Here is a 27990-nt window from a genome sequence, read left to right as displayed (position 1 = left end):
AAGAAAAAGAATAAAAGATTACTCTCTCATGGTAATTACCATGATGGACAGTTGTAGATGCTCAGATAAGTGATAATTAAGACTTTACTAATCCAAGGATTTTTACTTTATTGAGCACTGGTCGGTTGTTTAAGATGGCTTTTAGCTAATGAGCTGCTGGCTGCATTAAGATTTACCAAAACGAACCATCGTCGTGGGGGTTAAAAGCAAACTGTGTGAGGTGTGAACTGTCTCCACCAAACTGGCCAAAGTCCAAAGAGCTCAAAAGCCTAAAGAGATGCCTCACAATCTTTTGCATTTCAGATATCCCATGAAAAGCCAATGACACGTGTGTCTGCTACACTAGTTGACTCTCTCTCTCAAACACATGGTTGATGAGGAGGATTCTTTTTCATGTGAATTTGTAATATCTTGAACTGCAACTACGCAAGGATAAGAATGATATAATTGTAGAGTATATATTATGAATGTTTTATTGGAATTGAATGCGAGTTTGTGTGGCCTATAATCCTGTTCCTTATTGATGGCCTAGGATCACTCATGTCTTTATAATATATATGTGACTTGTAAAACTCTTTAAGTTTCCTAAGGTCAAGACATAGAGCTTAGGTTGTGCCCATGACCTGTGTGGCCTCTGTTTTTCAGTTGAGCTATGCCTCTCATGTCCTTAAATTCGAATCCCATGTTTGCCTCCTGGCATCATGGACGCAACAAATTTGTCTGCAGATTTGTGTCCTAAATATCTAAGATACCTTTGTCATTGGCTAAATGGCATACTATCTTATCCAAATTCTGGGGGGATTGAGATATTCTCGAAAGGTTAGCATTTGGCAGTTTGATTATTCAGCTATTTATGCTTAAATATATGCACATTAGCAACTAATGATGAAGCATATGTAAAGAAGTTTAGAAAACATAAACTCATAAGGAAGACAACAAACATATGAACAGAACAAATATATTCAAATGGGCTACTTACGCTATCCAGTAAAATACTAAACTTTCTATTCTACAGACAGTGATTATGACAAGAATGATGAGTATGGTGATGGGAAAAACATAACCTTGTACACCTTTGGCCTTCATTCCCAAAAAAAAATATTTATGCGAAGTTATCGTCCCGAACGACTTCTCTGTCACCCTCCTCCAAGTTGCTGAACTGCAGGAAATGGGTGGGCCGGTGGTCCTGGTCATAATACTCCTTGGGTATCCCAAGCTTGATGTCATACTTCATACTAGACGTAAGCTTCGTCCCCATGAAATTGTAGTTCCATGAACCAATATCTGGTATCATGAAGAAACCAAGAAATCTGTCGCTGAGAAGCATCTGAACCTTCTCATAATGAGTTGGAAGGTATCCCTGTGGAGTTATATCGCCTTCGCTGCCTTGTTTATTGACTTGACGTCCCCATTCATAACCAGGTGGAGTGAGTTTATATGCAGTTAACGAGCAGGAACCTGGAGTGAAACTGCAGGTTAAAATGATGCACTTCTCCAAATTCCATTGCGTGTTGCTGTCTAACATCTTCGCATGAGATATGACATCATGATGAGAAAGCTGAGGATGCTCATTTGGCTGCGTGTGCATCCATCCCAAAGGCTCCAAATCATTGAGGAAATCATTCTTAGGAAGAACTGATGAGAGATAAACCTGCTGGCTGGTCCCCTTCTGAGGTGGCATGACAATGCAGCAAACTTCCTTGACCTGAGGGTTGTCAGGAGGGCTTACACCGTATAAGTAACCAGCAATTTGCGTCCTCAGATCTGCAATGCTGATAAACTTTTTCAAGATGTTCTTCGGAATAATATAAGTGTAACCCGTTTCCTTTATCTCTTCCGAATTCACGTATAAATGATTGACTCGCAAGAATAGATTTGCAGCAGACTTTGCTCTCTCACACCAATCAGTTTTGGACCCAGATGCTTTTTGCTCATAAGGACTTGTAGTGGTGACAATAAGTTCATCACCATGCACATTTGTAGTCCTTGTCGTGACTGCTGTCAGCTGACTTGCTTCTTTAGCCTGTTTCTCAATTTCTGCAATCTGTTGCCTCTGTTGAGAAGGTGGGGTAATCTCAGCTCCAAGTATAATATCACGAATCTCAGACTGTGTCAGGGCTGATGTATTCACATTGTTCTTTGTTGCATAATCTGATAGTATGACATCTCTTAGAGCAACCTCGACCTTCATCCATTGATCATCAGAAAGAGAAGGCCAGATGTGGTGTGGCTCAGTGATTACCGTTCTGTCAGGCTTCAACAACATATTCGCCTTAACACTGTTCACATGTAGTGCGCGAAGGATCAGAATGAGCCGGGAGAATGCAGTGCATGATAAAATATTCTTCAACCAATCATCATAAATGTTGAAAAGAACCATCTGCGGCTCAGTGGCCTTTACTACCGGATCATTAAATTTCACATTCTTCAAGCAAGCCTGGAAAGGAAGCTGCAGTTCACTTCCTTTTATGACTATGTTGGGAAAATCCAGCAAGTGAACCTCCAATGGGTCCAGCATTCCCTTACGAGTGACAATAATTTGCTTTGGCTGTTCTTCAACGGGTAGAGAACGCACAAGCGCAGCAACTTCTTCTGCGGTTTTCCACTTAGCCAACTGACCAAGTCGCTTCTGCCCTGCCCACACACTTGTGTGAATGACCTTCAAGAATAGCTGCCCAGTCCTTGGATTGAATATGAAAATAGCACCATTGATGGGTTTCGTAGTCACATTTCCTTCATATGTTTTATGGATTGTAACACGATACACATTAGTGTCATCAACAAACCAAATAAGTTGATTGCTGAAGATCTCCCCATAGTTTTGGGAAGATAAATAAGGTTCTGTAGGCTCAGATGAATACAACTGCAATCCTTTCCTTATCCGCTCCCTCAAGACATACAAAGCTGGATTTGACTTCATGATCTTGTTCATTGCCTGTTGAAGTAGCGGTTTTGACCCAGCAAACCAGTTACCAAACGCAGAATTTAAGTTATAAGCCAAGTCAATACCAATCACCACCCCTGTGGGAGAAGGATAAATAGACATGTTGTCAGTCGTGTAATCCATAAACTTGGCTCGAGTGTAACGTTCAATATCATGAGAATCGTAGTCTCCCCAACGGAGTTGTACATCTATCCAGTACTTATTGCTTGCTTTCTGATCGAACACATCTTTTGTTTCAGCCACAAGACTAGGTTTTGACATTGCCCATCTATGGGCAGCAAAGAGAAGAATGTCAGCACATGAGCTGTTCATTTTGTAACTCTTCCTCGGATGTATAGTTTCCTTCTGCACAGTTTCAATTTCCAAAGCATCCAGCTCCTGATCCAGAACCTGACAGAGATCCATAACAACACTTTCATGAATCTTCTGCCACAAGTGGGCTCGAAATATCTGAATCAATGATATCTTCAAGGTTGGGATCTTCCCATGCATAAAAATTCCTGTCAGATCTAGCTGCACTTGGAAACCCACATATACATTGGCCCGATTTATGGTTGGTGACCACCAAAGGGTAAACCTACGATTGGGGATTTGGTTGAGCCCAGATCTTTGTGCATTGGTTAACTTCTTAAACTTCATAGATTCCTCAAAGCCAGACACCTTCTCCCAGAAAAGACCCTCCCAAGTAGGGAAGTGTGTTCCTTTGAATAAGGTGTGCTCAAGTATTCCCTCAACACCTCCAAGAGCTTGGATAACATCGGTTCTATAGTTGTTTAAGTTCCACAATTTTCCATCATGCCTCTGGTGTGTCCACCAGAAAGGATTCTGCTTCAAGACCTGGTACTGCTTAAACTCTGTGCGAACTCTCCACCCTTTGTCGTAAGCTAAAGTGTGACGGTCCTTCTGGAACAAAGTATTTATGCGAGGTACTCCCCTATCCCATGAATCTTCCAAATCTTCAAGGGTTAGACGCCGATTTTGTGCCTGAGCTTCCTGCCTTTTCATTGCATATTCTGCCCAAACACGCTGTGAATCTATAAATTCACTCTCCCATGGCTGTATGTAACGGTAAAGATTTGGAATCAGCTGGTCCTCTTCATGACTCATTCCACTCCTAAAATGCGTCACACCAAAATCTGTCTGCTGACTGTATCTGAGGTCACTTTGTGGAATCAGTATGTGACCCATAGATAACATGCCAAGACCTCCAATTTCTTTTGGCGTGTAAAAGATGACAGGTGGAAACCTGCTCGGCATCTTCGAATTCAATCCAATCTTAATACGAGTCTGAATTTTATTTTCACATTTCACCAGTAAATCCAACAGCTCTTGTGTATGCACAGTTGCTTCACGGAAGTAAGTCATAAGACCAATAAGGGCTGTATTCCATTTGTTGACTACTTTTGTGAATGTTGTGGACCCTGAGGACATAAGGATCTGCCTCACACGATTCTCAAACATCTTCATGTGTTCATCATCAACTCGTAAGAAAGCAACTGCAGTCCTCTCCTTTGTCTGCTCATTCTGCAAATTCCAAACTCCATCTCTCGTGCTGCTAAATGCTTCCTGACTCATTCTTATCTTGGGAAGTATCCTAATTTCAAACCCACACAAGCTGAAGAGCAAATTTGGATTATCCTTGCTGTAAACAGAAACAAAGCTGTTTTTCCACTCCAAAGTTGTGACGCTTCGAGGAAGACGGTTCTTCATATCCCAGAAAACACTCCTCCCAAGATTTACATCATGTTTCATGAGCCTCATTCTGGCATCTCTTGGCCAGCACTTCTTATTATTATATCCAACCATATTTTCATTATTGGGATCTGGATGCTCAGTCAGATATCTATGGATAAGGTCTCTAGCCTCCTCGTGAGTGAAGCAGAACAGCATATCCACCCTGTCTATATATCGAGAGTACAGCCTGATAGGATGCCGAGTCTCAACCTTTGTGTTCTGATAAGTAGTGAACTCATTTGGCATCTGCTGTGGACCCGCAATCTCACTGGCACGAGTTAATCCAAGAAGTAACAGATCCACAACAAGCCCATAATATTGCACCACAAATGATGCAAACTGAAGACCACGTATAAGACCATAAGAATTTGTATGATTCATATCTTTGTAACACAATAACACATTGTTTTTCGCAGTGATATAATCAGCAAGATACCTGTCAAGAATCAGACCTAGAAGCCGATTTAGCATTGTCAAGTCAATCTTTTCAAAGAACTTCTCAAACTTAGTCTGAAGCATCACCACACACTGCCCCTCACTTGTGTCCCATATACTCTGTAAATTGTTTATTCCCTGACACCATTTATAAACCAAGAGTGGGGGTGGCTCTGAATCTGCAGGCTTGATCCAGTTTGGGAAGAGATGCCTTTTGTCAGCCTCATACCATAAATATTGATCAAGATATGCATCTGTAATCTTCTCAAGAGGATCAATCTCATAAACTGGAATGAGGAAGCTGTACAAATCCATGAACTGTATGCCAACTTCTTTGAAGGAACGCTGACTGAGCAAGTGGCGCTTTATTCGTGACAACGCTTCATGTGGGTTATCATAGGCTTGTTCAATGAGACCTAGTTCCTCTCTTTGATGCTGGTTCAATCTTACAGCCACAGCGTAAGATTCCTTCAACCTGTCGAGAGCAAGGATAAGTAGCTTTGTATCATGCTTGTATGACAAAGGGGGGAACTTAATGTGGATGAACTTTCTTGACTCCAACCAATGCGCAGTAGTCGTGTACAGTGCAACTCCCTCTTCTGGTGTAATATATGGACCATCTTTCAGATAATTGTGTTGTCGTTCCTGCTCTGCCTTTAGCCAAAGGCGAGTCAATCTCCCAAGATTTTTCAGACAAACTGTCTTATCCACTGTAGCGCCTCTTCTTATACGTTCACGATTATAATGAGCAACATTTGTCCACCAATCGGCCTTTGCCTTGACATAACGAAGAATCATATTCTCTATGGGAACTGCCAAACCAGGAACCTTCCAAGGAATATTTGCCTTCCAACAACGCCATGCCTCACTGAGATGCTGCAATATAGCCTTGGCCTTATTTTGCTTGATGCCCTCTGGCATGGCATCAAGAACATCATGCATGACAGCAGCTCGAAGCTCCAAGTCAAAATGGCTTTCAACACGCTGCTTAGTTACAGTCTTTGCCACTCCTTTTGAATGGCGCCCTTCAAATTGTCGGGCAAGTAAATTTCCCAACCACCTTTCCAGAAGAGGTACTATGCCACGAAGGAAGAACAACCACACCCTCCACATTGGTGCCCAAAAGCCACATCCGGGTCCTCTCCCTACTGGCCCAGTATTGAACCGGTAGTAAATCAAGTGCTTCAGATCTTTGGACATTCTAATCTGCCGCATCAACCTGTACTTGTAACGGTACATGCCAGTCAACTGACCAACATGGGAAAATATGTACTGCAGGCCGTCAGCCAATTGGAAGGCATCAACATTACCCAAACGGAACTGGACATGGGCATCAACTACAAGCTTTGTCAACCGCAATATTTCACGACATAGATGAAAAGCATTACCAAACCGAGATTTCTTACGCTCTTTTGTTGTCAGGGTTTTCACAGGCTTCAGATTAAAATTATAATCAAGGTGAAGGTAATTCAAATTCTTCCTATGGATCAATAGATTTAGCATGTTATATCCCTGCTTACAGACTTGAAGACCCGCTTCAACCCAATCAAGTTCTGTAGTTTGGAAAAATTTGGTAGCTTTAAGAGATCTAAACAGCTGCGTCTTCTTATGAACCTTGGGTGGTCTATGATGCAGCTCATTCAACACAAAACTTTTCAACAATTTCTGATAGCTGACCCGAACTTTAACTGGATACGAGGGAGGGCAATGCTCTTTATACCATTCAGACACAAGAGGTATATCTTCTGCCCTTCTCGTCCGACCAGATCTCATGTTAAAAGGGCGTGGGGCAAACAACAAGGAAATTCCTGCAGCTGTGGTGTCAGTATAAAGCTGAGTATCATTCAAAAACGGTACCAACCCTTTCGGCAAAACAAAACCATCATCTTTCTCCTCATCATCATCATAAGTTTTCTTTGTGTTAGTGCTCAGTATTGGGTGTATCAGTGGATCATAACAAAATGCAGGTAGATCAGGATCCTCAGTTTTTATGTACATAACCATGGGAGTATGATAAACAGAAAGCCTTACCTTCCTGGGTCTATTGTTGTAGAGATGAGGGAATGCGACTCTGTACTCAGTTCGGAGAGGCGACCGGATAATGAGTTTGTTTATGTCATTAAACTCATTCCAGTCCTCATCCCCTTTCCCCATGTCCCTATACAAAGGTTCAAACTTGGGTCCACCTGGTATGCACATATTAAGAATTTTGGCAGTTAAAAAAGACTCCCTATCAAACAAGTAAAAATAATTGCGGTCAACCAAATCGGAAAGTACCTGCCCTGCAAGCCGGTGAAGCGTTTCCATAATCGGAAGCGAGAGATGCCACCTGCGATAACTTGGACCGTTGATGAGCTTCGTCTTCATCAGAGGCTTATGGTCATAAAACCAAGAACACACAGCAGAGTCTTCTTCTTCATCCAACTCCAGTTGAATTGGCTCCGGCAGATTAACAATATCCAACAGATTATCAGCATAGTCTAACGGAGGCTCCTCGTCATCGAATGGTGGCAACCGCATTCTCTTGAACTGCCGACGATCCCTCTTCTCCCTCCTCATCATAATCCACATTGTCCCCCACTGAGCCAAATATATCGGCTCGACAACCAACGGCACTTCGTTCACGAAAGTTATTGCTCCACTTACATGGTACAAAACCTTAACTTCACGGGTCTGCTCCCATGGCATTGGCATATTCTCGAGCAGCTTGTAGACAGCATGAGGAATAAACTTAAGCGCTCCCAAAAACACTCGCTTATCATGTTTAAATCTCTTCGACGACATGTCTCCGTGATCTCTAAGCACCTTCCTAGCGTGTTCCGCAGGCATGTCCTCCTTCTCCGCCTCGACAAAGCCGAACTTTCGCTTAGTGCCGTACCTCTTCGATTCGAGCTTCTGCCATGTCCGAGCCCTCTCAAAGAGGGCGGGCTCCGCCATCCGCGGTGGAAGAACCGACGATGCGACGGTGCCAGGTGGCGCAATTTCGCCGTTGGTCTGCATACTACTGCGAAACGGAGGAAGAAACCAAATCGAATTGTAAACCAAATATTACGGTGTGGGAAAATCTTCACGAGCACTATGTTTCTGCGTGAAGAAGTTTTCTGGAGCTGTAATGGCGGTTTGGGATTTCCAAGGTTTTGTTGGGGGTTTTGGTTTCGCTCTTGAAGTCGGGTTTGGTTTGCGGTTTATATAGATTTCGCTTGAGAGATTTACACCCTTTAACAGGAACTCCTTTTGCTTTTGGTAGTAGGATTCCTATGGGCTTCAGGACAACCCACTAACAAAATTATTTTTAAAACCATTATTAGCCTTTTTTTAATTTTTTATTTTTTCCCTTTTCTTGTTGGGAAAGCATTAGCCTTGGCTTTTATTTAATTTCTAATTTTTTTTCCTCTTCTGGTTGGGAAAGCATTAGCCAATTACTTTCCTTTTTTTTCCTTTTTCGGTCGACCTTCAGCCAATTACTGGAACTTACATTGGTGATAATCTTCAATGTACGTGAAACTTGCATCTCATCAACGGTCAGAAACCGCCCATGGGAAAGGTAAGAAGCTCTATACTCCAAATGGGAATTGAAACTAAAAATTTAAAAATTGCTTGTCTCCCAATTACAGTTACCAAAATTCCTGTCATCTCCCACGTACAATATGAAAATCCACCCTCCACCATCACCCAAGTATGTATACTAAAAATGTACATCATAATGCCCGAGAAGGTCAGAGACCGACTCTTCATTCATCTTCTCCATCCTCATTTGTTTGATCTCGATTCGTCGTCGTATCCTCATTCTCTACATTAGGGGAAAGATAATTCACCTTACCCTGAGCAGCACAATCCTCCGAGTGGTCTGATTTTCCTGAGGATTCTGAACCTGCAGAGGTTACTAACGAGGAAGCAGCTGAAAGAGTTGCCCTAGAAGAAGGATCCTTTGACAAATTGGAAATTGATATATTAGGAAAGTTAAGGCGCGCAGCAGAACCGTACATGGCCCTTGCAGCTTCATCATAAGCAAGTGCAGCTTCAATTGCAGTTGGGAAAGTACCCAGCCAGAGCCTACTTCCCCTGTTTGGTGCCCGAATTTCTGCAACCCACTTGCCCCATGTCCTCTGCCTAACACCTCTGTAGTTACAACGAGAGTTCTCAGGCCCGCCTTTACCCTTCATGCATCCCTTCTTTGATCCCTTGGCTGGTACTCTACGAATTGGTTTACTTTCATCGTTGCACGAATCCAGATGGTCGTTATATGCTTTCCACTTCGCAAGAGTCTCAGCCACAGGATTAGATCCATCCTGTCTTGGATCTGTTTTGACCAACTTGGTCATGCAGTTAATTTTGTACTGAACAGGAAACACAATGAATCACCTGCCAATATTAGAAAGAAGGCTTTGTCTTTAGACATAGTCTTTATACGAAAGCAATACTTAATTACTACCCAAATTTGCTTATTTCGGCTATGCCAACCTTGGACAAAAACAAAATAAAAGGCAACACCTCAAAACACCACCTAGCGCAATGCCCATAATGAAACCAACATACGGGCACGCAAAACCGTCAACATACAATGCAACCACATATCCTTCGATTACTCATTCAGTATACAGGCACTAAACCTAAGTCTTCCCAGGATTAAAACAGCAGACAGTAAACACAAAGAAAGAAACCATAAATTATATTCAGAAGAGATCCTACAATGCTAGGAAGACTGTTAGGCCTCTCGAAGCTCCCAATATTTCTATCATTTGTACAAAACAATGGACTCTTCTTAATAAGGAAAATGTCCTCCATCTACTCAAAATTCAAAAACATGATTGTGGCATATTGCGTTTGGATACATGGAACACAAAATAAGAAGATGCAAAAAGATCACTTAGTTTGACTTTTTCAGGCAAACAATTCCAACACCGACATCAATTTCTCTTTCACTTTCCCGCACAAACCATTTAAACTAAACATTCATTCAGCTAAGAATTTCCATTTGTTACTGACTATACTCTTCCAACAAACAAATAAACAAAAACTAACTCAATTGACAATCTTGCTAGAGCCGCAAGCTTGCCGCTATACACAAAATCATAATAGCAAAATTGTGAAACAAAAATTATATTTGAAATAAATTCAAAACTGGACTGGATTTACGTACTCAGTGAAAATAACCAAGCATAGATCTCATCAAATTTGACAACAAAAGTAACAAGCAAGAATTGGAGAAGCGAAAAAGTTACCTTCTTTTGCTCCGGGACCCCCTACCCTCGTGTCTCAAGGGGTCTGAGCTCAGAAGAGAAAAATGGTCAAAGCTTCATGGAAAGAGAATGAGAGAATTAGGGGGCTGAAGAGAGGGCTAGGCGTCGACAGTGACAACTGACCAAAGCAGAAAATGTGAAGAAAAAAGAAAAGCCCTATCCGCCCCAATTTGCCCCCAAATGAATTGTAATCTTCAGCTCGCTCTTCATCTTCAGCTTTTTCATAATTTAAATTTTGAATTTTGAACCCAAGTCCCGGCCCAAATTGTAAGCTACAAGATGAAAGAGAACCCATAAGCCTAATAATCCTTGGGCTAGAAAACCCAAATGTCACATGATCTGGTTTGTCTTTGATATACTTGGATCAATTATATTGGTTTCCTATTTTTATTGTCTAGGGTTTTAGCTCTATACGTACTTATTTTGTAACTTAAATATATATCTGTTTTTTTTTTCAAATGATGATCTACTTTAATTTAATCTAAATTACGGGGAGGGGGATTCGATCTCAAGTGCAGAGTGAGGAGCACATTAGCTCTAGTCAACTTGGCTAAGCCTATGTCCCCTTTTTTGTATATATTTTTGAATTATTCCAAATAACTTTAATAAAATAGAATTCAGTGTCTCAAAATTCATTGCTATTATTGATTATGAAAGTGTTTCTCTAATATCATTGCTAGAATCTTGGTTTCTTGTTCCTTTGGATTCTCTGCCATGACATGTGATCAACATTTTTGTGTGTGGTTCCATTAATGATCAATAGCAGCTCTTCCATGCCAAAGCTAAACATGGTTGATTTCTACTTGTTGGGATTAATATGAGCTCCTTTGTCTGTTCTTGTTAGCCTCTAATTATATATAGAATATTCTCTTAAAGCATCTTATAATGTATGCTGCTATATATATATGTATATAATGTTCATTTTCTGTTCAACAAGTTGACAAAACCACTTTAAGCTTATTTTACATTTAGCTCTGTCTCCCACTTTCATCAGTGCCTTGAGCCCTTTCAGTTCATGATGAACTCAAATTTGATGCCTATCAACCACCATCATTGTCTTCTCTAGATCTTGATGCTTCACTTGTTTTTTGTCCTCAATGATCAAATTCAAAGCTTTTCCACCCATAAAAAGGATTGGTGGGTGTTAATGGGGCCTGATGTGTTTTACTCTGAGAATTTATTATTGCCTTCATTATTTCCTGATCTACCACCTCCCTCATCTTGTATCTCTTAAATGAGTGGTAGCTCCATCTCATCATAGCAATAGAAAAGAAAAAGAATACATGTTAAATCAGTCAAGTTTTGTATTTAACCAAAAAGAAAACACAACAGAAAGCAGAGTTACTGTTGTATTTAACCCATCTACATCAGAGGACGCTCCTCAAACAGAAAAATTTATGTGCAACAGGAAATAGAATTGTTTTGTTATCTCCGATCAAGTAAAAAAATTATGATTGGTTAAAGATAAAAAAAAACAATTCTATCTCCGTTCCATACAAGTGTTTCTCCTCGGCAAGTAAGTCATTTCTCATTTGATTTGATTCTTGTGAAATGGCTCCTTTCAGCTTTTGTGTTTTTCCATTATTTACTCTGGACCAGATTAATTCATCTGAGTGGAAAACCGTCACCTTCTTACAACCCCCTTTCATGTCCTATCATTTGTATGGGACCTAGGAGCTTTGGATTATGTCATGAATCCACCAAAAACCAGCAAAGTTATCCCAAGTTACAGTAGCTAGGTTGGCCTGTAGAGAAAGGAACCTCTATGATCCTCAAAATTAAATTATTGGTCCCCCATCTAAACAAGGTGCTACTTAACTCAATCATGCAAGCTAGTCTAATAATGCTGGGTTTTAATTTCTCCACAAGTTTCACATGTCTGTGGCAGAGGTAATAAGAAAGCTCTGGCCCAGCAGTATAGGAAGAGATTAGGAAACAACAATCTTCAACCCTTGAAAGAAGAAAGGTTGAATTCACGAGAAAAGTTAAAGAGAAGCTTTCAAACTGTATTCTTGTGACCTTGCTTGCTTAATTTGATTTCTTCCCCACGCAAACTGTCTAAAATGCATGTCAAGCATTGTCATATCACTTTGAAAAAACCAAGGCACAAACAATGACATTGTTCCCACATTCCCCTTTAACGAGGGAGATGAAACCAAACCAAATAATGCCATCACATATTCACATGGCCAATGACTTTCGGTTCTTTATTAACTTCTCTTTAATCATGACCTCCAATGTTTTGGCCCATAATAATAAGTGTGATTTCATGCAAAATGAATTTATCGCTTTAATGATTCATATATCCGAGATTCTAAGTTCGATTTCCATTTCCCAAATATGAACTTATTCATTGATATGAAACACTAAACCACTCGGCTTGTTAAATAAAAGCCAAGCCTTACCCTTGTTTCCCTTTCATTGCCTTTCACCACTTGCCTTGAGGACTGAAGAGGCTGGCCCACTTTGAAAAATGACATCCCGAATTTAGGGGCCCACTATTTGTTTCTTTCATGCATTTTCCTTCCCTGTTGCATAACTTTATCCCTTTCCCTACCTACTCTGCTATCAACCATGATTGTCTCCCCGTGACCTAAAAATTATACCAGGCAACGGTGAACGCATGCGCATGCAAGCTAGAAATTTTGTACGATGTTTGGTAGTGAGTAGTAAGTCTCAGTATCACACAAGTAAAAATTTAAGGAAAAAAGAAAATTCATATTTCACATTGAAATTACCACGCCTATCATACAACCTGAAGACCAAAGAGAACAAAAGAAACGAACAAAAGAAAAAAAAAAACATGGAGCACATGTTTATAGCTTTTTCACCCCCCTCCTTTTTCTGCCCTTTCTTTTTATACAAAGTGTTGTTTTTTTCTCCTCCTTCAATCTTCCAAGGCCATGAACCCTAGTGGTGGTGATGAACACACTCAAGAGGTGTCACTGGAAACCTAGCAGAATCAGTGCAGTAGTCATAGAACATGTGGTGAGCCTTAACCCACACGAGCTGGTGGTTCTGGTGCAGATTGAGAGTTGACAATGTAGGCTCATCCCACCAATACTTCTGATCTCCACTGCTGCTGCACTTCTTTGCGCTATCTGCTGCTGCAAGAGAAACTGGGCACTCACAGGCATTGATTTCAAAGCCCTTGTAGCTTGCAATGAAGGGTGCATGGGACCAATCTGTCTTGACCCTACCACCTTGTGTGGCCCAGTCATCTGCATTCCATATTGAACTGTACACCCCCATGGCTTGATCCTTGGGGAAGGGCACCCCTTTGTTTTCCATGTTGGTGTGGACTCTAATTGGTGTCTCATCCACTAGGAACCTGAACAAAACCAATAATTGAACAAGAATATGTAAGTGAAGGGGAAATCGAACGTAAAACTTCGGATGCAGGGATAAATATTCTAAACCCACGAGCTCCTTAAGTAAAAACTTATAGGCCTATTTTTTATTAAGATATAATTTGTAACTTTTACCAACATCAAGATGAGAACTTTGAGAAGAATATCAGATAATTATTTTTTTTCACCCAATGGGGTCTCTGTCAAACTCTTACAATACTACCTCACACATGAGACATGATGCAGTACGGCAAATAGCAAAATGCCAAAGCTATTGCTTGCACAGTGGCTCAAAACAGAGCAGACGGGCATCTGCCCCCACAGTGTTTCTGTAAATTTTACACGTAATACGACCCTACAGACATCATGCAAGATTCGTTCCCTTTTCCATGGGGTTTTTTTGTTTTTCTTTCTCAACTTTATACTTAGACAGAGAGTGGGGGCGGACAAGCGCCACACGCTGCCTTCATGACACTGGCAGCTGGCTTTTGGAATATGAACTGCGGGGTGCCTCTGCTCCATTGAAATCATAATTACTAATGACCACTTATCACACATGTACACATAAATCTTTATTTATTATACAAGTGATATCTTAAACTTGTCTAATTAACGAGACGAGCTCAAAGTCACCATGTATGCATATATACACAGAAAATGAGACGAGAGAAGGTTAAGTGCTTACACTACTTGGCGCTGGTTCCAGAATATAGAGTAGGAGTGAAACTCCGTGGTGGGGTCGAACCAAAGGTTCAATCTTTGCTCCCTGTTGCCGACACCATTCACATAGATGTTGGTCTGCACTGAGTAAGGTTCGCCGGTGGTGTTGCCCAGGAACTCAAAGTCAAACTCATTGTGAGATGGGCCGTCCGATGACATCTACACAAACAAATGAAGAAAAGGAAAACAGATTGAAGAATTAGTTAAAACTCAGATCACCCATATGATATGATATTAATATCTGTCAGTGCATATGAATGAATGAGTAAAGGAGAATTGAATTTCAGTGTCAGAGTCTGATACATGTTAGTTGGTTCCATAAAAGCCAATTCAAAGTCACAAGATTTTCTATTATGGATTTGATTATCAAATGGATTAAGCAATGAGAAAACAATTAGTAATAAGATTAGAACAAATTAGTAATCAAATCAGGATTAACAAAAATAGAAACTTCACGAGAGTAAAGAGAGTAGGTAAGAGCTACTGGTAGTATCAGTAGTAGCACAATGATGGGTCAAATAAAGCCAAGTCTAAATAAATAGGGGACCCAATTGGCACCACAACAAGCTGAGCTGTTTTCAACTTACAAAAATTAATATTTTTCAAAGCAGAATATCAGAAATTAATGGAATAAAGCAAAAAAGATTTGCTTTTTGTTCTGAAAAACACACTGGTAGTAGTGTTTACTCACATAGAAAGCAGTAACTGTTCCAGCAGAGTCACCCTCTACAAGCTTAATCTGAAGGCTCACTTTGCCAAACAAATACTTGTTCTTGGATTGAAACCCAGCTCCTGAAATTTCAAACCCACCATCACATTAGTCCAAGCAACAGGAAGAGCAAGCATTATTCAAGAAAACAACAATTTTTGTTTTGCATAATGAACCAAAATAACAGAGCTTTTTTTGGGTAAAAAACAGAGCTTGATGCTCTGCTTCAAAAACTCTAAAGAAACCGTTAGAGGTAGCGATTGATTTTCTAAAGAAAATGGTATATGTACCAGAAAAGTTGTCAAGTTTCATGTGAAGAAGCTCTCCTTCATGGGTGAAATGATCGAAAGCCCAGGTTGGCTGGAAAAGCTCATCAAACTTAGCTGAGCTAACCAGACCCACCGATGCAAAACCCACAAACACACTCAGAAACAGAGACATAATTTTAAAAGCTGGAATTGCCATGGAAAAAGAAGATATTAGAGAGAGAGAGAGAGAGAGAGAATGAAGCTTTCTTCTTCAACTCTGAAATGCTCAGTCCCGAGTCTGGAGAGAAACACGAAAAACACTGCCTTTTATAGCCTGTTTGAATTGGCTTCTCTCACAAGCCCCTTCACCAATTTCACTGTCCACGTCACTCAATTCCAGTCACCATATCACCAGCCACGTATGATTTCAAATTTCGATAAATACAACCCCAGAGATTAAAAATGTAGCCGTTACTCTGCTCTCTGTGAGGCCCTCCCACTGATTAGCTGGCCAAAGCTGTGAGGCTGTGGAGGGGCACTACTACCCTTCGGTACGACATGTCCATGCCCTAAAGCGGGGTACAGATCCACCGCCAATGAGGCCACGACACGTAGGAAAGTCCAGCTGGTTCACTGACGAGGCCAGCTGTCAATGAAGCATCTCTTGGTGGTATTGGAGGAAAAGCAGGGGAATGGAGCAGGTTTTTTTTTTTTTTTTCCTCACTTTATCTTTGTTTTTTGTTTTGCTTTGAGTAATGACAGTGCCAGCTCAGTGCAATCGCACTATGCATTGCTATAATGGCAATAAAAACCTTTGTTTTCTGGGTTCTTGGGATGAGGGCCATATTTTGGGAGAATTTTTATAATTATTATTTTTTATTTTAGTCAGAACATTATTGTGTACGGATATTAAAAAATGAGATCATGGGTGATAATTTGATGCAAGATATGACATGATTCGAATTCAATATAAAGTTAAGCCCCGTTTAAGTGGAGGGATTTAAAAGAAATGATTCGTATTTGAGAATAAGTCTAAATTTGCTACAAATATAAGACCCGCATTAGACTAGAGGTAGTTGAAATAACTAGTAAGGAATAAGTTGAAATTCATTTATTTTCTACTTTTTTATTGTGCAGAGCTTGACATACATGAATTGTACTAATCTAAACGAACAAGTTTACCTGTCATCTAAATCCATCGATTTGAAATTCTTCCATCCGAATGGAGAATTCAAATCATACCAATACAAACATATCGCGTTATGGTTTTAAGTACTAAGCAACTTTAGGAGCTGATACTCCAATAAAAATGGTTAATTATAGGATTTGTAAACCAAAATGCAATTGGATTGTCCTTAAATTGGCTGCCTTTGCATTCCCTACCTTGAAACATTGGCGGCATTTATATTCGACATCATGGAAGAGAAATGTCGGATTTGATTAAAAAGGTAGTAGTTGACTCATTTAAATACATTGATGTGGAATATAATTTTGTTTTTTTTAATCCCTGTTATGGATTGGTTGAGGCAAGAGAAGCTGTCCACCATTGATGTATATATTAAATTAAATTTAGTATTTTGTTTTTTGTTCGGTTTATTTATTACTGTATCTGGTATACAAAATAAAATCAACCTTTTACAATGTAACAGTGTATTTGTTCATCATATAATATATTATATAAAAACAAATTATTGCAATTATGCTTTAGGATATTGGTCCACAGCCTTTGGAAAAGCTTCTGATAATTAAAAAAAAAAGAAAAAGAAAAAGCTTATGATCATCCAATGGCATAGATCCACATGGCATGAGATATTTTCTAGACATTGTAGTACACGGCCGTTGAATTACTTGGCAGGGCCGCTGGCCCGCAGCGTTCAATTGGATGGGACCGGGAGCAAAGAATTCACCAACCAAAAAATAAAAGAAAATGGTTAAGAATTTTGTCCTTTTTTGGCAATAATAATGAGTTGAAAAATATCATGATTTCTTTAAGAAATTATTGCATTTGGTGTAGTGAGATTTGTCTTGACATGATTAAAGAAGGTGTTAGGTTCGATTTACATGAGTGACGAAGATGTTATATATGTGATAAGAATTACTTATGGATTCCTCAAAAAGTTAACGATTAGTAATTGAATGGATTCAGTCTTATACATATGCGAGGAAGGTCATAATTATAAATAAAAAAAAAGATTAGCTCTTGTTTCTTTTATCACTTAGGATTCGTGCGAGATGAAAGCTTATGCACGGTTTTGAATGAGAGAAGAAAGTGAGTAATCCACTTTCCGATTCTTACTTTCCCATTCCAGTTGTTGCTTTTCTCTCTTTTGTTACTTTGAAAGTAGCTGCTTCAGCTATAGGCAGTCGAATTTTCGATATACTCTATAAATTTCTCATAAATTCTAAAAAATCGATAATAAGCGATGGCAATGTATTCTTCTTTATTTTTGAGTAAATGAATTATGCAAAAATATAGTAGGTGAGCAAGTGTAATTGCATTGATGGTTTCTTGCAAACAGAGGGCTTCCAGGCCTATAGAATCCATCATATCTATAGGCTTATGAGGCAACATGACCATTATTGGGAAAACAGTTGTACGTGTACAATTTCACTTGCAACCTCACCAAAGCTCCACATTGATTCACATCAAACTCTAATTTTGGTTGCACTCAATTTAAATGGGAATTCATGATTCACTCCTGCTGGGAATTCAAATTTCTTAACATAGAAAATGAATAAAATAAAATAAAATGAAACAGTGAAATATTTAAAATCACGTGTCAGATTAAGCAAGAACAGAGGGAGGTAGAGTGCACGCATGTTGGCATGAACATGTCTTTTCGATCATGACGCCTTTTAATGCCACACACTCTCTCTCAAAACTCTCACTCTTTTTTTTATTCTTCCAACAAATACCCTATTTTATTGTATTCAATCCCAATCCAACCCCTACTTGGCCTATTTTATTATGTTAAATCCCAATCCAACCCCCACTTGGCCTAAAGTTCTGGCCAATCACATCCGTACACGTAAAGCTAATGTTTGAGGAATGGTGACGTGTGTCTTGTTGATTGGTTAGAATATGAGGCTTCTCTTAGTCTAGCTTCCACAGGAATGAGGGAGGAGGCAAAGTGGGCACGTGAATTGTGTTTGAAATACAGAGGTCGGCAGGGATGGGATTGGGTGGAGGGGACGGCTGTTTCCATTCGAAATCTCCAATGAAATGAAGAGAGCCAAAAGGAAGAGCCAAATCGATCCCTCAAACTCACACGTGATAGTACACTTTATAATATATATATATATATGTAATATGTGTAATGCACGTTGAAGAATTTGATGCTCAAATCTTGAATCTTGTCACACAAGGTCACATGCAAACAAACGTTAGCTCGCGCGCTCTCTCTCTCTCTCTCTCTCACACACATTATCATATTGTTTGCAAATTGCTTGTGGCAACACAACCTGGATGCAATTAAAGACACTTTGGCTCTTGTCATTTACCATTTCGTGACTGAGATGCGATGTGATACCTGTTTTATGTGATTCGGGTCATTTTGTGGTGAATTTCTCGGTGACTAGATAAGGTATGACCATAGATCAAATGTGCATAGATGATTTCCAACCATTGATAAAATGTGGGTTTCATTAGCCGTTCCAAATCAAATATCCGAATATCGGAGGTGACGAACAATCTGAAATATGCTAATAAAGATAGTAGGGCTTCTTCCCTTGATTGATTTGATGGCATATTTGTATGTATGCAAATGTTACCAAGTTTCAATTAGATTAGACGAAAATGTATTATGATATGTATCAAAGTTCAGTCATCAAATCTACCTATTTTCTACAAAGAAACCAAATAGAAAAGGAAATGAGATGATAACTTGGACTTGGAAGTTGGAATAGAATGACATCGAATGTTGAAGAACAGGGACCACAATTTTCTAAGTCCAGACAGAGTTCAATTCCCATACTCCGAAACACACTTCATAAATGAGATCCATCATTCATGGAGTGGGGTGGGGCCTGCTACAGGCTACAGCTGTGAACTTAATTACTCATTTCATCCAACTACCACTGGAATGTCAAAGGGATCATCCAAAGTGAAAAACGTATATTCTACATAGCAGTAAGGTGTTGAGAGTTGTGACCTATTAGAGAACCACAAAAGTGTCAAATTGCAGCAAGCTCAAGCAAATCAGAGTGTTGCAAACAAGGCCTTTATCTGTCTAAAATAATCCTATTTACAACATCAACTGGCAAAGCGTACGCTGGATCTATGGCTTTCAACCCTGGATATTCGAGAAGGGAGAGTCCTGCATCAATAAACATCAACTTTAGATGTAATGTGATGAGTACTGTAGAGAGAAAATTACACGAAGAACACAAATCATCTTATATAAACATTTTCGCATTATATGCGGTTCAAAAGCAGGTACTAGCTACCCTTGTGAAGAAAAGGTTTCAACATGCCAAGTTATTATGTGAAGAAATTTGGAAAACAAACAAAGCAGAGGCAAAGCAATTATACCAGCTACACCAAAGTAAGTGTGGTAAACATCAACAGCATCATCTGGTCTGTCAGAAATTCCTCCATTTTCAATATCCTGCAATTTTCAATAATTAGCCAAAGCATCTCAGATAAATCCATAGTTACATGATTGGAATTTCACTCAGGAAATACGAAAACAGGGAGAATGTCCACTCCTAAAGGATAATCCAAATGTACAAATAGCTCATTAGGTAAATGTAACCTGGCAGTCTAAAATGAACTTGATAAGCTTGTCTTTATTGATCCAATGAACTCTGTCAATCATGATCAAACTAGAAAGAGCCCACCATGAGTAGCAGACCTGAAATGAATAAATAATGCCATAAGGAAGAGTCCAAGAATGTTAACAGAAACAAATTCAGTTTCAATTTCAAAGAAAAAAAAACCCTACATCAGGAAGTTTCTCTGGTCGACCATTAAGACCTCCAGTTTTGTTATCTTGCCGCTCACATAGCCACCATCCAAGAAGGTCCCTGTCAATATGATGTAGTGACCCCGTGATGGCAAGAGCACCCACACAACAGAAAACTGCAGTCACAATGTGCAGAGCAAAGCTGTAGTTTTTAGACTAATTTTGACATACAGATAATACAACTGAATTATGCCATTTCTGGATCAGGCATGTGGATTAAGCAAGATTAAGGATACTTCACTAGATTTGGCAGTTGGAATGATGTAAAAAGAGATGTGTCACATGACCTTAGCTAAAAACTTAAGTGAAAAAGATAAAAATAATGACAGCCTTAGCTTAAAAAAACTTAAACTATGTGATTGTAAAATGCAAGAGTAACTGCTAACATCCGTTGAATGGACAAAAAGGAAACAGCTTCGATGATCTATTGAGTTTCCATCAAAATACAACTGAATCTGAAGTAAACATGATTCCCTGAACAAAACCTATACAGAGTTTGTTTAACAAGCAAAATACAGGGGGAAAAAGTTTAAAAATGGACGTATAACAAAACTGATTTATGAAGCACTAATCAAAAAGTAAACATCCTAGAGACACTATAGGGTAAATAACTTACTTTGACCTGCATGAGACTCTGCACCAGGTGTGCATCCAAATCCGCCATCATGATTCTTACAACTTAAAATGTAGTTCACGGCCTTCTCCACATTGATTTTATCCAAACGATGTAGTAATGAGAGACAAGAGATAGCAATATAAGAAAACCTAAAATCAAAAGAAAGTGTTTTTGTTTTGTTAATTTCTTTTAAAAGAAACAGCAAAGAATTTGTTACTTGGTTGTTCTACATAAAGAGATGGCAACTTCAACAAATCATAAAATTCCAAAAGTAGAGGAAATTAAAAAAGACTACCGTGTATCAATTTCACCCCACATGTCCCCTGAAAATGATCCATCTTCATTCTGCAGCCCAGCCACATCTGAGTTTTATATTAAGTTGCACAAATTTGCTTAAATTCAATCTTCTTTACACATTTAGTTGTCTAATTTTGTAGGTGACTGTCTCTGTTTACATCTCATTTTAGGAAGCTATAAGCAGCCTCTCAACACAAGGCATAACAATTATTTTGAATGCCATTAACCAATGGAAAAAATATATATGTAAGTGGTAAAGATTTATTTCAATTTACAAAAAGATATGCTAAAGGATACAACTTGCAACCTTTTCAATATCCAGAACATCAAGCTTGTCGAACAAGGCCAAAACCTGCACAGCACTTAAGGTATGTAGTACATGTGGGTCATGCCCAATGTTACCACCAAACCCACCTGCATAAACAAAGCTGTATCATCATTCTCTCTACGATTCAAAATCACCATACAAACAATGAAGATCAAAATACAGTTTAGTGTTGTTGGGCTGGCTAAGAATTTTCGCAAAGTACAAACCTGAGTCATGTTGGCACTGGAGAACCCAGGAAACAACCTCCTCGACATCCACGGCGTGCAGCTTCCCAAGAAGATCAAGAGCAGTCAAACCCCAGTATGCCCCATTCATTCTTATATGCTCCATCACCACTGACTCAAAAGAATCCTTCTTCTGAGCACAGTATCACCATCTTATTACTATTAGGTATAAAGCAAAAGCATAACAAATGTATTCGAATTAAAGTCAGACCTTTTCGACTGATACAATGAACTGAACATGTTTCTGACTTGCCAGCTCCCCCATCTGTGAAAATTTCCAAAATTAGGCATAGCTATTGCAATGTGTGCAAGATAGGTGTTTGTGGCTCTCAAAAAGAAGACTAACCAATAAATTCAAAACTATCTCAAGCACAGATGACAAGTATATCAAATGAAATCATTAATCTGGAACTGTGTATCAGCATCTGCTATTATAGTTATGACAAGTTTTATACACAATGTGAAGTGTGAGCATAGCAAAAGGAAAATTACCGCACTTCACCTGGTTCTCAAGATTTTCTTTTGCTGGTTCACAATCTGAGACAAAAATCATTCCATTAAGATAAGAGAAACTACAACTCATATCGATCACAACCCAATCAGAAAACAAACAAATCGAATGAAAATTCGAGGGAAAAGAAAGATGACTTACCGACGGCGATATTGAATGACTCAGCGACGACGTTCCCTCCACTCGACTGAAGAAGAAGAAGAAGGGAGAAAATTAGGGAGGGACGACAGGAGCTGTGCTGTTTTCTTCGTGCAACGCTGGCGGAGGTGGGCTAATGGCGTAGCTAAGGCTGGGGTTTTGGGGTGGGCTAATGGGCTTTCTGCAGTCTTCATTATTTTGTCCAGCTTTTTGGTAGTTTTATGTTTTTATTTTTCCATCTCTATTCTATCTGATCCGAGTTCCTATTTCCTTTTTACCATAAAAAGAGTTCATGTTTCTTATTAGATTGTTTGACTTGTTTGAAACATTCATCAAATATGATAAATCATGTTTGATTACGCGGTTCTAAAATTCTGTGCAACAAACGTAATATGTTTGGTAAAAAGAAAATTAGAAATGGAGGATACAAACTTCTTTTGTTAAACTAGTAATTTACCCTCTAAATTTGTACCATATTTTCAATTTACACCATGTTTTTCAACAACAAAAATTTAAGAATACAAACATTTTTTTAGTTAATGGCCCCATCGTCAAAATCCTTTATCATTTCATCCAATTTCCTTTTTTTTTATTTATTATTATTATAGGGAATAGCGATAATATATTATTGATATGAGGATAAACAACTAGTAGAAAAACCGAGTTATGTCATCGGGACTTAGGTGAGTTTCTCTACACATGCGGGCTCAGTCGTCGGTCTAACTAGGTAGCTTTACCTGCTCAATCGCACACAGGAGCATGAACTTTGCCACTGATAGAGTACCCCCCCCCCCCCCCCCCCCGGTCCCCCTAAGAACATGCCCGTAAAAATTACTTGTTACATCCAATTTCCTGTTAAAAAATGCAATGTGGAGGATTTTGACAGTAGGAGGACATTAGCTTCGAAAAAAGTTTATATCCTCAATTTATTTAATAAAAAAAAATTAGTGGCCAAAAAATGAAAGAATAAAAAGAAAGGAAGACAAATACCTCAACCAAACAAATTAAATAAAATATGATTGCTTTGCTTTGATGTTTCTCAAATTTAGCTTCTTCTTTTTTGGTGTCAAAATTTATTTATTTATTTATTGCATATTCCTTGAAAAATAAGCTAAAAATTAATGATTTTGACAATTAATTTACAACCCAGAAATAAGATGGGCCTATTTTCCAAGAATTTTAAAGTGGCATGTATTTTTAATCTATACCCACTACTTATAAGTTATATAGCTGGTTCTCATTCAGTACCAACTTATAAGTTGATGAACCTTACGTGTGTGTGTACTTAATTTGCTTCATTAATAGTGATGCTATTTAGGCGGTGGTGGGTGCATACGGGCTTAGCAAAAAAGTTGAGCTTCACTAGAGACACAGACTGATGGAGAGCTTTTTTGGGTCTGCCGGAATGGTCTTTGAAACTCAAGACAGTCGGTGATCTCAGGAGAGGGTTGACAAAACCCAGTGATGTCTGTGATGTTTATGGTACTTTGGATCAACTTGAGTTTTTTACATCTGTTTGTTGAAAGGTTAGAAAATCATACCCATACACACAACGCACGAGTGTGTATATATATTCAATTATTAGTTTTATTGTTATTATTATTATTGTTTTTTTTTTTTATACAAGCGATATTCGGGAATGAGGGAATCGAACTTAGAACGTGCATGAGTAAATACTCTTAACTATTTGATCGACAAACTCCTTAGGAGTTTTCAGTAATTTAGCAAGAATCAATTGCAACTTATTTGTAATTTTGAGTTGCATATATCTACTCAGTGGGCTGATTTGTGCAAAGTGGTGCAACGACAAACTAGGCACACACATTTGAAGAATATATTGATAATGCATGGATATCAATGAGTCTCAGGGGTAGTCTTCTTAGTTCACACCTATTTTCTACTGAATCCAAAGATTACAAGTCCAACACTTGAATGCTTAGAGAACCAGCACAATCTCTAGTTTTCGACTACGCAATGATTTGGGTACTTGGGCAGTACGTATTTTAATCTAACTCAGTCTCATGCATGATGTGTGGTAGCACTCATAATATTTATGATGAGGAATCTTCTTGCAAATATATATAAGTAATTTGATTGATAATAGCTGAAAATATATATAAGTAATCTTCTCCATTTACATAGCAATTTGTAAAAGCAGCAGCAGCAACCCTTGCTCGGATTGCCCAATGCACATACCAATATCTTTAATTAATTTCTTGGATAGTTAGCATTGATATAACTAAAAGAGCCACTTACCGAAAATCTAGAGATCAGTCAATACATTGTAAGATTGGGGTGCATGCATAAATGCAAAAAGAATTGAAGTCTTAAAAGTTTATTCATCAATGCATCGATCACATTCAACATCTCTGAGTTCTGCCACTCGAGTAGGTGCTCGAGCGCCTAGGTCTGGGCCAGAAGTACCACATTGCCGCTTGAGCGGCAGAGCCCAGTCAAAACCACTACATCCCTTTTGACTGTCTGTTTCCTTCACTCTTTCAACATCTTTAGGTAAGCCAAAATCAACAATCTCCACCTTAGCGAGCCTAAATACCTTGTGAAAATCATTGACCTCTAGAACCTCTTCAAACCTCTTAGAAATCGTCCTAGTAACTCCCAAGAGCTCCACCTCAATCTTTAGCATGTAACAAGATTGATCAAGCTCAAACAATATCTGAACTTCTCAGCTGTGATTGGCTTGGTCAAGCAATCTGAAACATTCTTATCCGTATGAACCTTCTCCATTGCAATGTCCCCATTGTTCACCCAATCCCTTATCCGGTGGTACCGTACATCAATATGCTTATACCTTCCGTGAAACACTTGATTCTTGACTAAGCATATAGCACTTTGACTGTCACTTTGTATCACCACCAAGTCTTGAGCTATCCCGAACTCTTTAGCCAATCTTGTCAACCATAACGCTTCCTTAGAAGTCTCTGTTAGCGCTATATACTCCGCTTCGGTAGTAGACAAGTCAGTAAGTGATTGTAGCATTGTTGCGTAGATACAGCTGCACCAAAGTGGATTCAGTTGCATCCTCAACTTGTGATACTCGCAAGTGCACGAGCCGTTGGTAGTTTAGCATATGTAAGTGCGAGGTCGATTCCACAGGGATTGGTGATTGAATGATCCAACTCAGTTTTCCTACAAAACATAAATGAAAACAAAAGAAACAAAACAAGAAGAAAGAATGTACATTAAGAAAAATAAATTACAACTTGGAGAACATTAAAGAGAGCATTTGAGGAAGAAAGGAGAAGTGTTTGGGAAAAGTGGTTAAGGACATGGAGGCTTTTTGGAGAAGAAAGTAGAAGTAGAGAATTGTTTGAGAAAGTGTTTGGAGAATTTGATGAAGAAAGTGTTTGGAAACTTGGAGGATTTTGGAAGAGAAGGTTTGAGAACATTGGGAATTTGGAAGAGAAAGTGTTTGGGACATGTTTGAGAGCATGGAGAACTTTGAAGGAGAATAGAGAAGTGTTTGGAGAATTTAGAAGAAGAGAAGGGAGAAGAAAGTGTTTGAGAGCTTTGAGGATTAGAAGAAGAGAAGAGAGATGTGTTTGAGAAATTTGGAGAATTTGATGAAGGAATGTGGAGAAGTGTTTGAAGAACATGGAGACTTGAAGAAGAGAATATTGGAAGAGTAAGGAAAGTGGTGTTTGGGAACTTTGTGGATTTTGGAAGAGAAAGTGTTTGGAAAATTGGAGAATGTTTGAGAACTTTGGAACGGAAAGAAAGGTGTTTGTGAAGTGTTTGAGACATGGAGATGTTTGGAAGAGAAGGGAAATGTGTTTGGGAAATTTGGAGAAGGGAGGAGAAAGTGTTTGAGTAGTTTAGAGAATTTGATGAAGGATGGGAGAAGTGTTTGAGAATTTAGAAGAAAGAAAATTTAGTAGAATGATCTCATTACAACAATTGAGAACTACAAAGGGAAACTAAGAGAATTTGAGGGAGAGAAGGGAAGGGAGCTCTAGAGAAGTGCTTGAGAGCTCCCCCCCTTGGGGTGTTCTTACAAGCTTAGAGAACTTCCCTATTTATAGGCCTAGGGGAAGTGAAAATCAGAATTCAATAAGACTAATGCATACAACACTTGAATTATAAAATCTGAAATGGTTGATGCACTTGTATTAGAAAATCTGAAATGGGTGATGCACTTGTATTAGAAAATCTTGAATTGGTTGATGCACTTCACCACTAAATCCCACCAGCAGCCCTAGCTCATCTTCATATCACCATGACCAAGCTTCCAACCAGAAATGATAGCTCATACCTAGCTCACCATGACCAAGCATCCAACCAGCACATGCTGAGGTCAGCATGACCAGCAACTTCAAGGGCTTACAACTTGGGCTTCTCTTAATCAAATTAGGACTTTAAGCACTCTAAATTGAAGTTCAGAATGTCTTCTTTCCAGCCATATGTTATTTGGGCCAATCCAAGGTCGGAGGAAGAAGTTAAGGCCGAAACAAATTGCTAACTCATTTTCCGCGCTGATAAGATCCATCCTGAGCATGGTTCTGTGTTTGCTAGGTAACGGACTCCAGATTTATCCAATGGGGCTGAATTTTGGATATGTTATAGTACACACCAATTGGAGCAACTTTCATGAAGAATGTGGCCTCATCCGAGCTATGTAGGTTGCTGAAACAAAGCTTGCAATATGACCTACGGAACTGGACTGGCAGGGGGCTGTAGCCATAATGAATTTGTCTTTAAACTCTTCATCAATTCATCCAAATTAGGCCTTAACATGCTTGAATTGCATGAATTATGTTCTCCAAAGCCATCATTGTTACCTAAAGCTCAATTAACTGAAAGATAAACACAAAAAGGATTAAAAGCACAAGTTTAACTCAAAAACATAACCAAATCATAAGCTAGAAGGGTAAGAAATAATATACAATTATGAACCGATCAAGCATCGCTCTCCAACTAATCGGTCCTCCACCACAAGTGAAAACATACCCCGTGGTGAATATCCTCTTGTATATGTCTCCCACATAATCTGAATCCACATAACCCGACACACATGCCTTTCTTTGTTGTCTTTCAAACAAAATCTCAAGCTTCTTGGTGCCCTTCAAATACCAAAAAATTCACTTCACTGCATTCCAATGTTGTTTGCCCGGATTTGCCATGTATCTTGAAACTACACTCACAACATGAGCTAAGCCAAGGCGTTTGCAAACCATTGCGTACATGAGACACTCTACTGCGCTTGCATATGGAACCTTATTCATTTCATCCTTCTCTTTGTTACTAAAAGGACTTTCTTGGGCACTTAGTCTAAAGTGCTCTGTCAAAGGAGAAGACACGGGCTTGCAATCCAATATGTTGAATCTCTCAAGGACCTTAGATATATACTTGCCTTGTGACAGCCACAGTTTGCCCACATCTCGGTCTCTCCTTATTCCCATTCCTAGGATCTTTTGTGCGGGACCAAGATCTTTCATGTCAAACTCCTTCCCAAGTAGAATCTTCAACTCTCGGACCTTTGACATCTCTTAACACACGATTAACATATCATCCACA

The 27990-nt window shown here is 39.1% G+C and overlaps 3 protein-coding genes and 1 pseudogene across 6 annotated transcripts; all 4 read right to left on the bottom strand.

The window, feature by feature from the left end:
* Window positions 1-895: 895 nt before the first annotated feature.
* On the bottom strand, window positions 896-8565 carry LOC110754481 (pre-mRNA-processing-splicing factor 8A pseudogene; annotated as a pseudogene). 3 transcript variants are annotated; one of them, XR_015834455.1, is made up of 2 exons: window positions 7391-7529; window positions 896-7299 (listed from the first exon to the last, which is right to left on the bottom strand). The product of XR_015834455.1 is annotated as a pre-mRNA-processing-splicing factor 8A pseudogene, transcript variant X2 (transcript). The 3 variants fall into 3 exon arrangements; XR_015834456.1 differs by lacking the exon at window positions 7391-7529 and having other exon boundaries at window positions 896-6921; window positions 7145-7278; XR_015834454.1 differs by having other exon boundaries at window positions 896-8565.
* Window positions 8566-8670: 105 nt separating this feature from the next.
* LOC110754433 (putative dehydration-responsive element-binding protein 2H) lies at window positions 8671-10541 on the bottom strand. Its single transcript, XM_021955490.2, has 2 exons — window positions 10336-10541; window positions 8671-9475 (listed from the first exon to the last, which is right to left on the bottom strand). The coding sequence occupies exon 2, from the start codon at window positions 9433-9435 to the stop codon at window positions 8845-8847; it is 591 nt and encodes a 196-aa protein (XP_021811182.1). The 5' UTR covers window positions 9436-9475; window positions 10336-10541; the 3' UTR covers window positions 8671-8844.
* A 2509-nt stretch (window positions 10542-13050) lies between these two features.
* XTH9 (xyloglucan endotransglucosylase/hydrolase 9) lies at window positions 13051-15698 on the bottom strand. Its single transcript, XM_021955513.2, has 4 exons — window positions 15423-15698; window positions 15115-15215; window positions 14389-14582; window positions 13051-13684 (listed from the first exon to the last, which is right to left on the bottom strand). The coding sequence occupies exons 1-4, from the start codon at window positions 15595-15597 to the stop codon at window positions 13264-13266; spliced, it is 891 nt and encodes a 296-aa protein (XP_021811205.2). The 5' UTR covers window positions 15598-15698; the 3' UTR covers window positions 13051-13263.
* Window positions 15699-19252: 3554 nt separating this feature from the next.
* On the bottom strand, window positions 19253-22583 carry LOC110754452 (geranylgeranyl transferase type-2 subunit beta 1-like). The gene is made up of 11 exons (XM_021955520.2): window positions 22462-22583; window positions 22302-22346; window positions 22021-22074; window positions 21792-21942; window positions 21555-21671; window positions 21256-21322; window positions 20961-21109; window positions 20324-20460; window positions 20135-20233; window positions 19912-19987; window positions 19253-19696 (listed from the first exon to the last, which is right to left on the bottom strand). The coding sequence occupies exons 3-11, from the start codon at window positions 22072-22074 to the stop codon at window positions 19602-19604; spliced, it is 945 nt and encodes a 314-aa protein (XP_021811212.2). The 5' UTR covers window positions 22302-22346; window positions 22462-22583; the 3' UTR covers window positions 19253-19601.
* Between the last annotated feature and the right edge of the window lie 5407 nt (window positions 22584-27990).

This window comes from Prunus avium, chromosome 3 (assembly GCF_965620075.1).
Source record: "Prunus avium chromosome 3, drPruAviu1.hap1.1, whole genome shotgun sequence".
NCBI classification, from domain to species: Eukaryota; Viridiplantae; Streptophyta; class Magnoliopsida; order Rosales; family Rosaceae; genus Prunus; species Prunus avium.
This window is presented reverse-complemented; position numbering and strand designations above follow the sequence as displayed.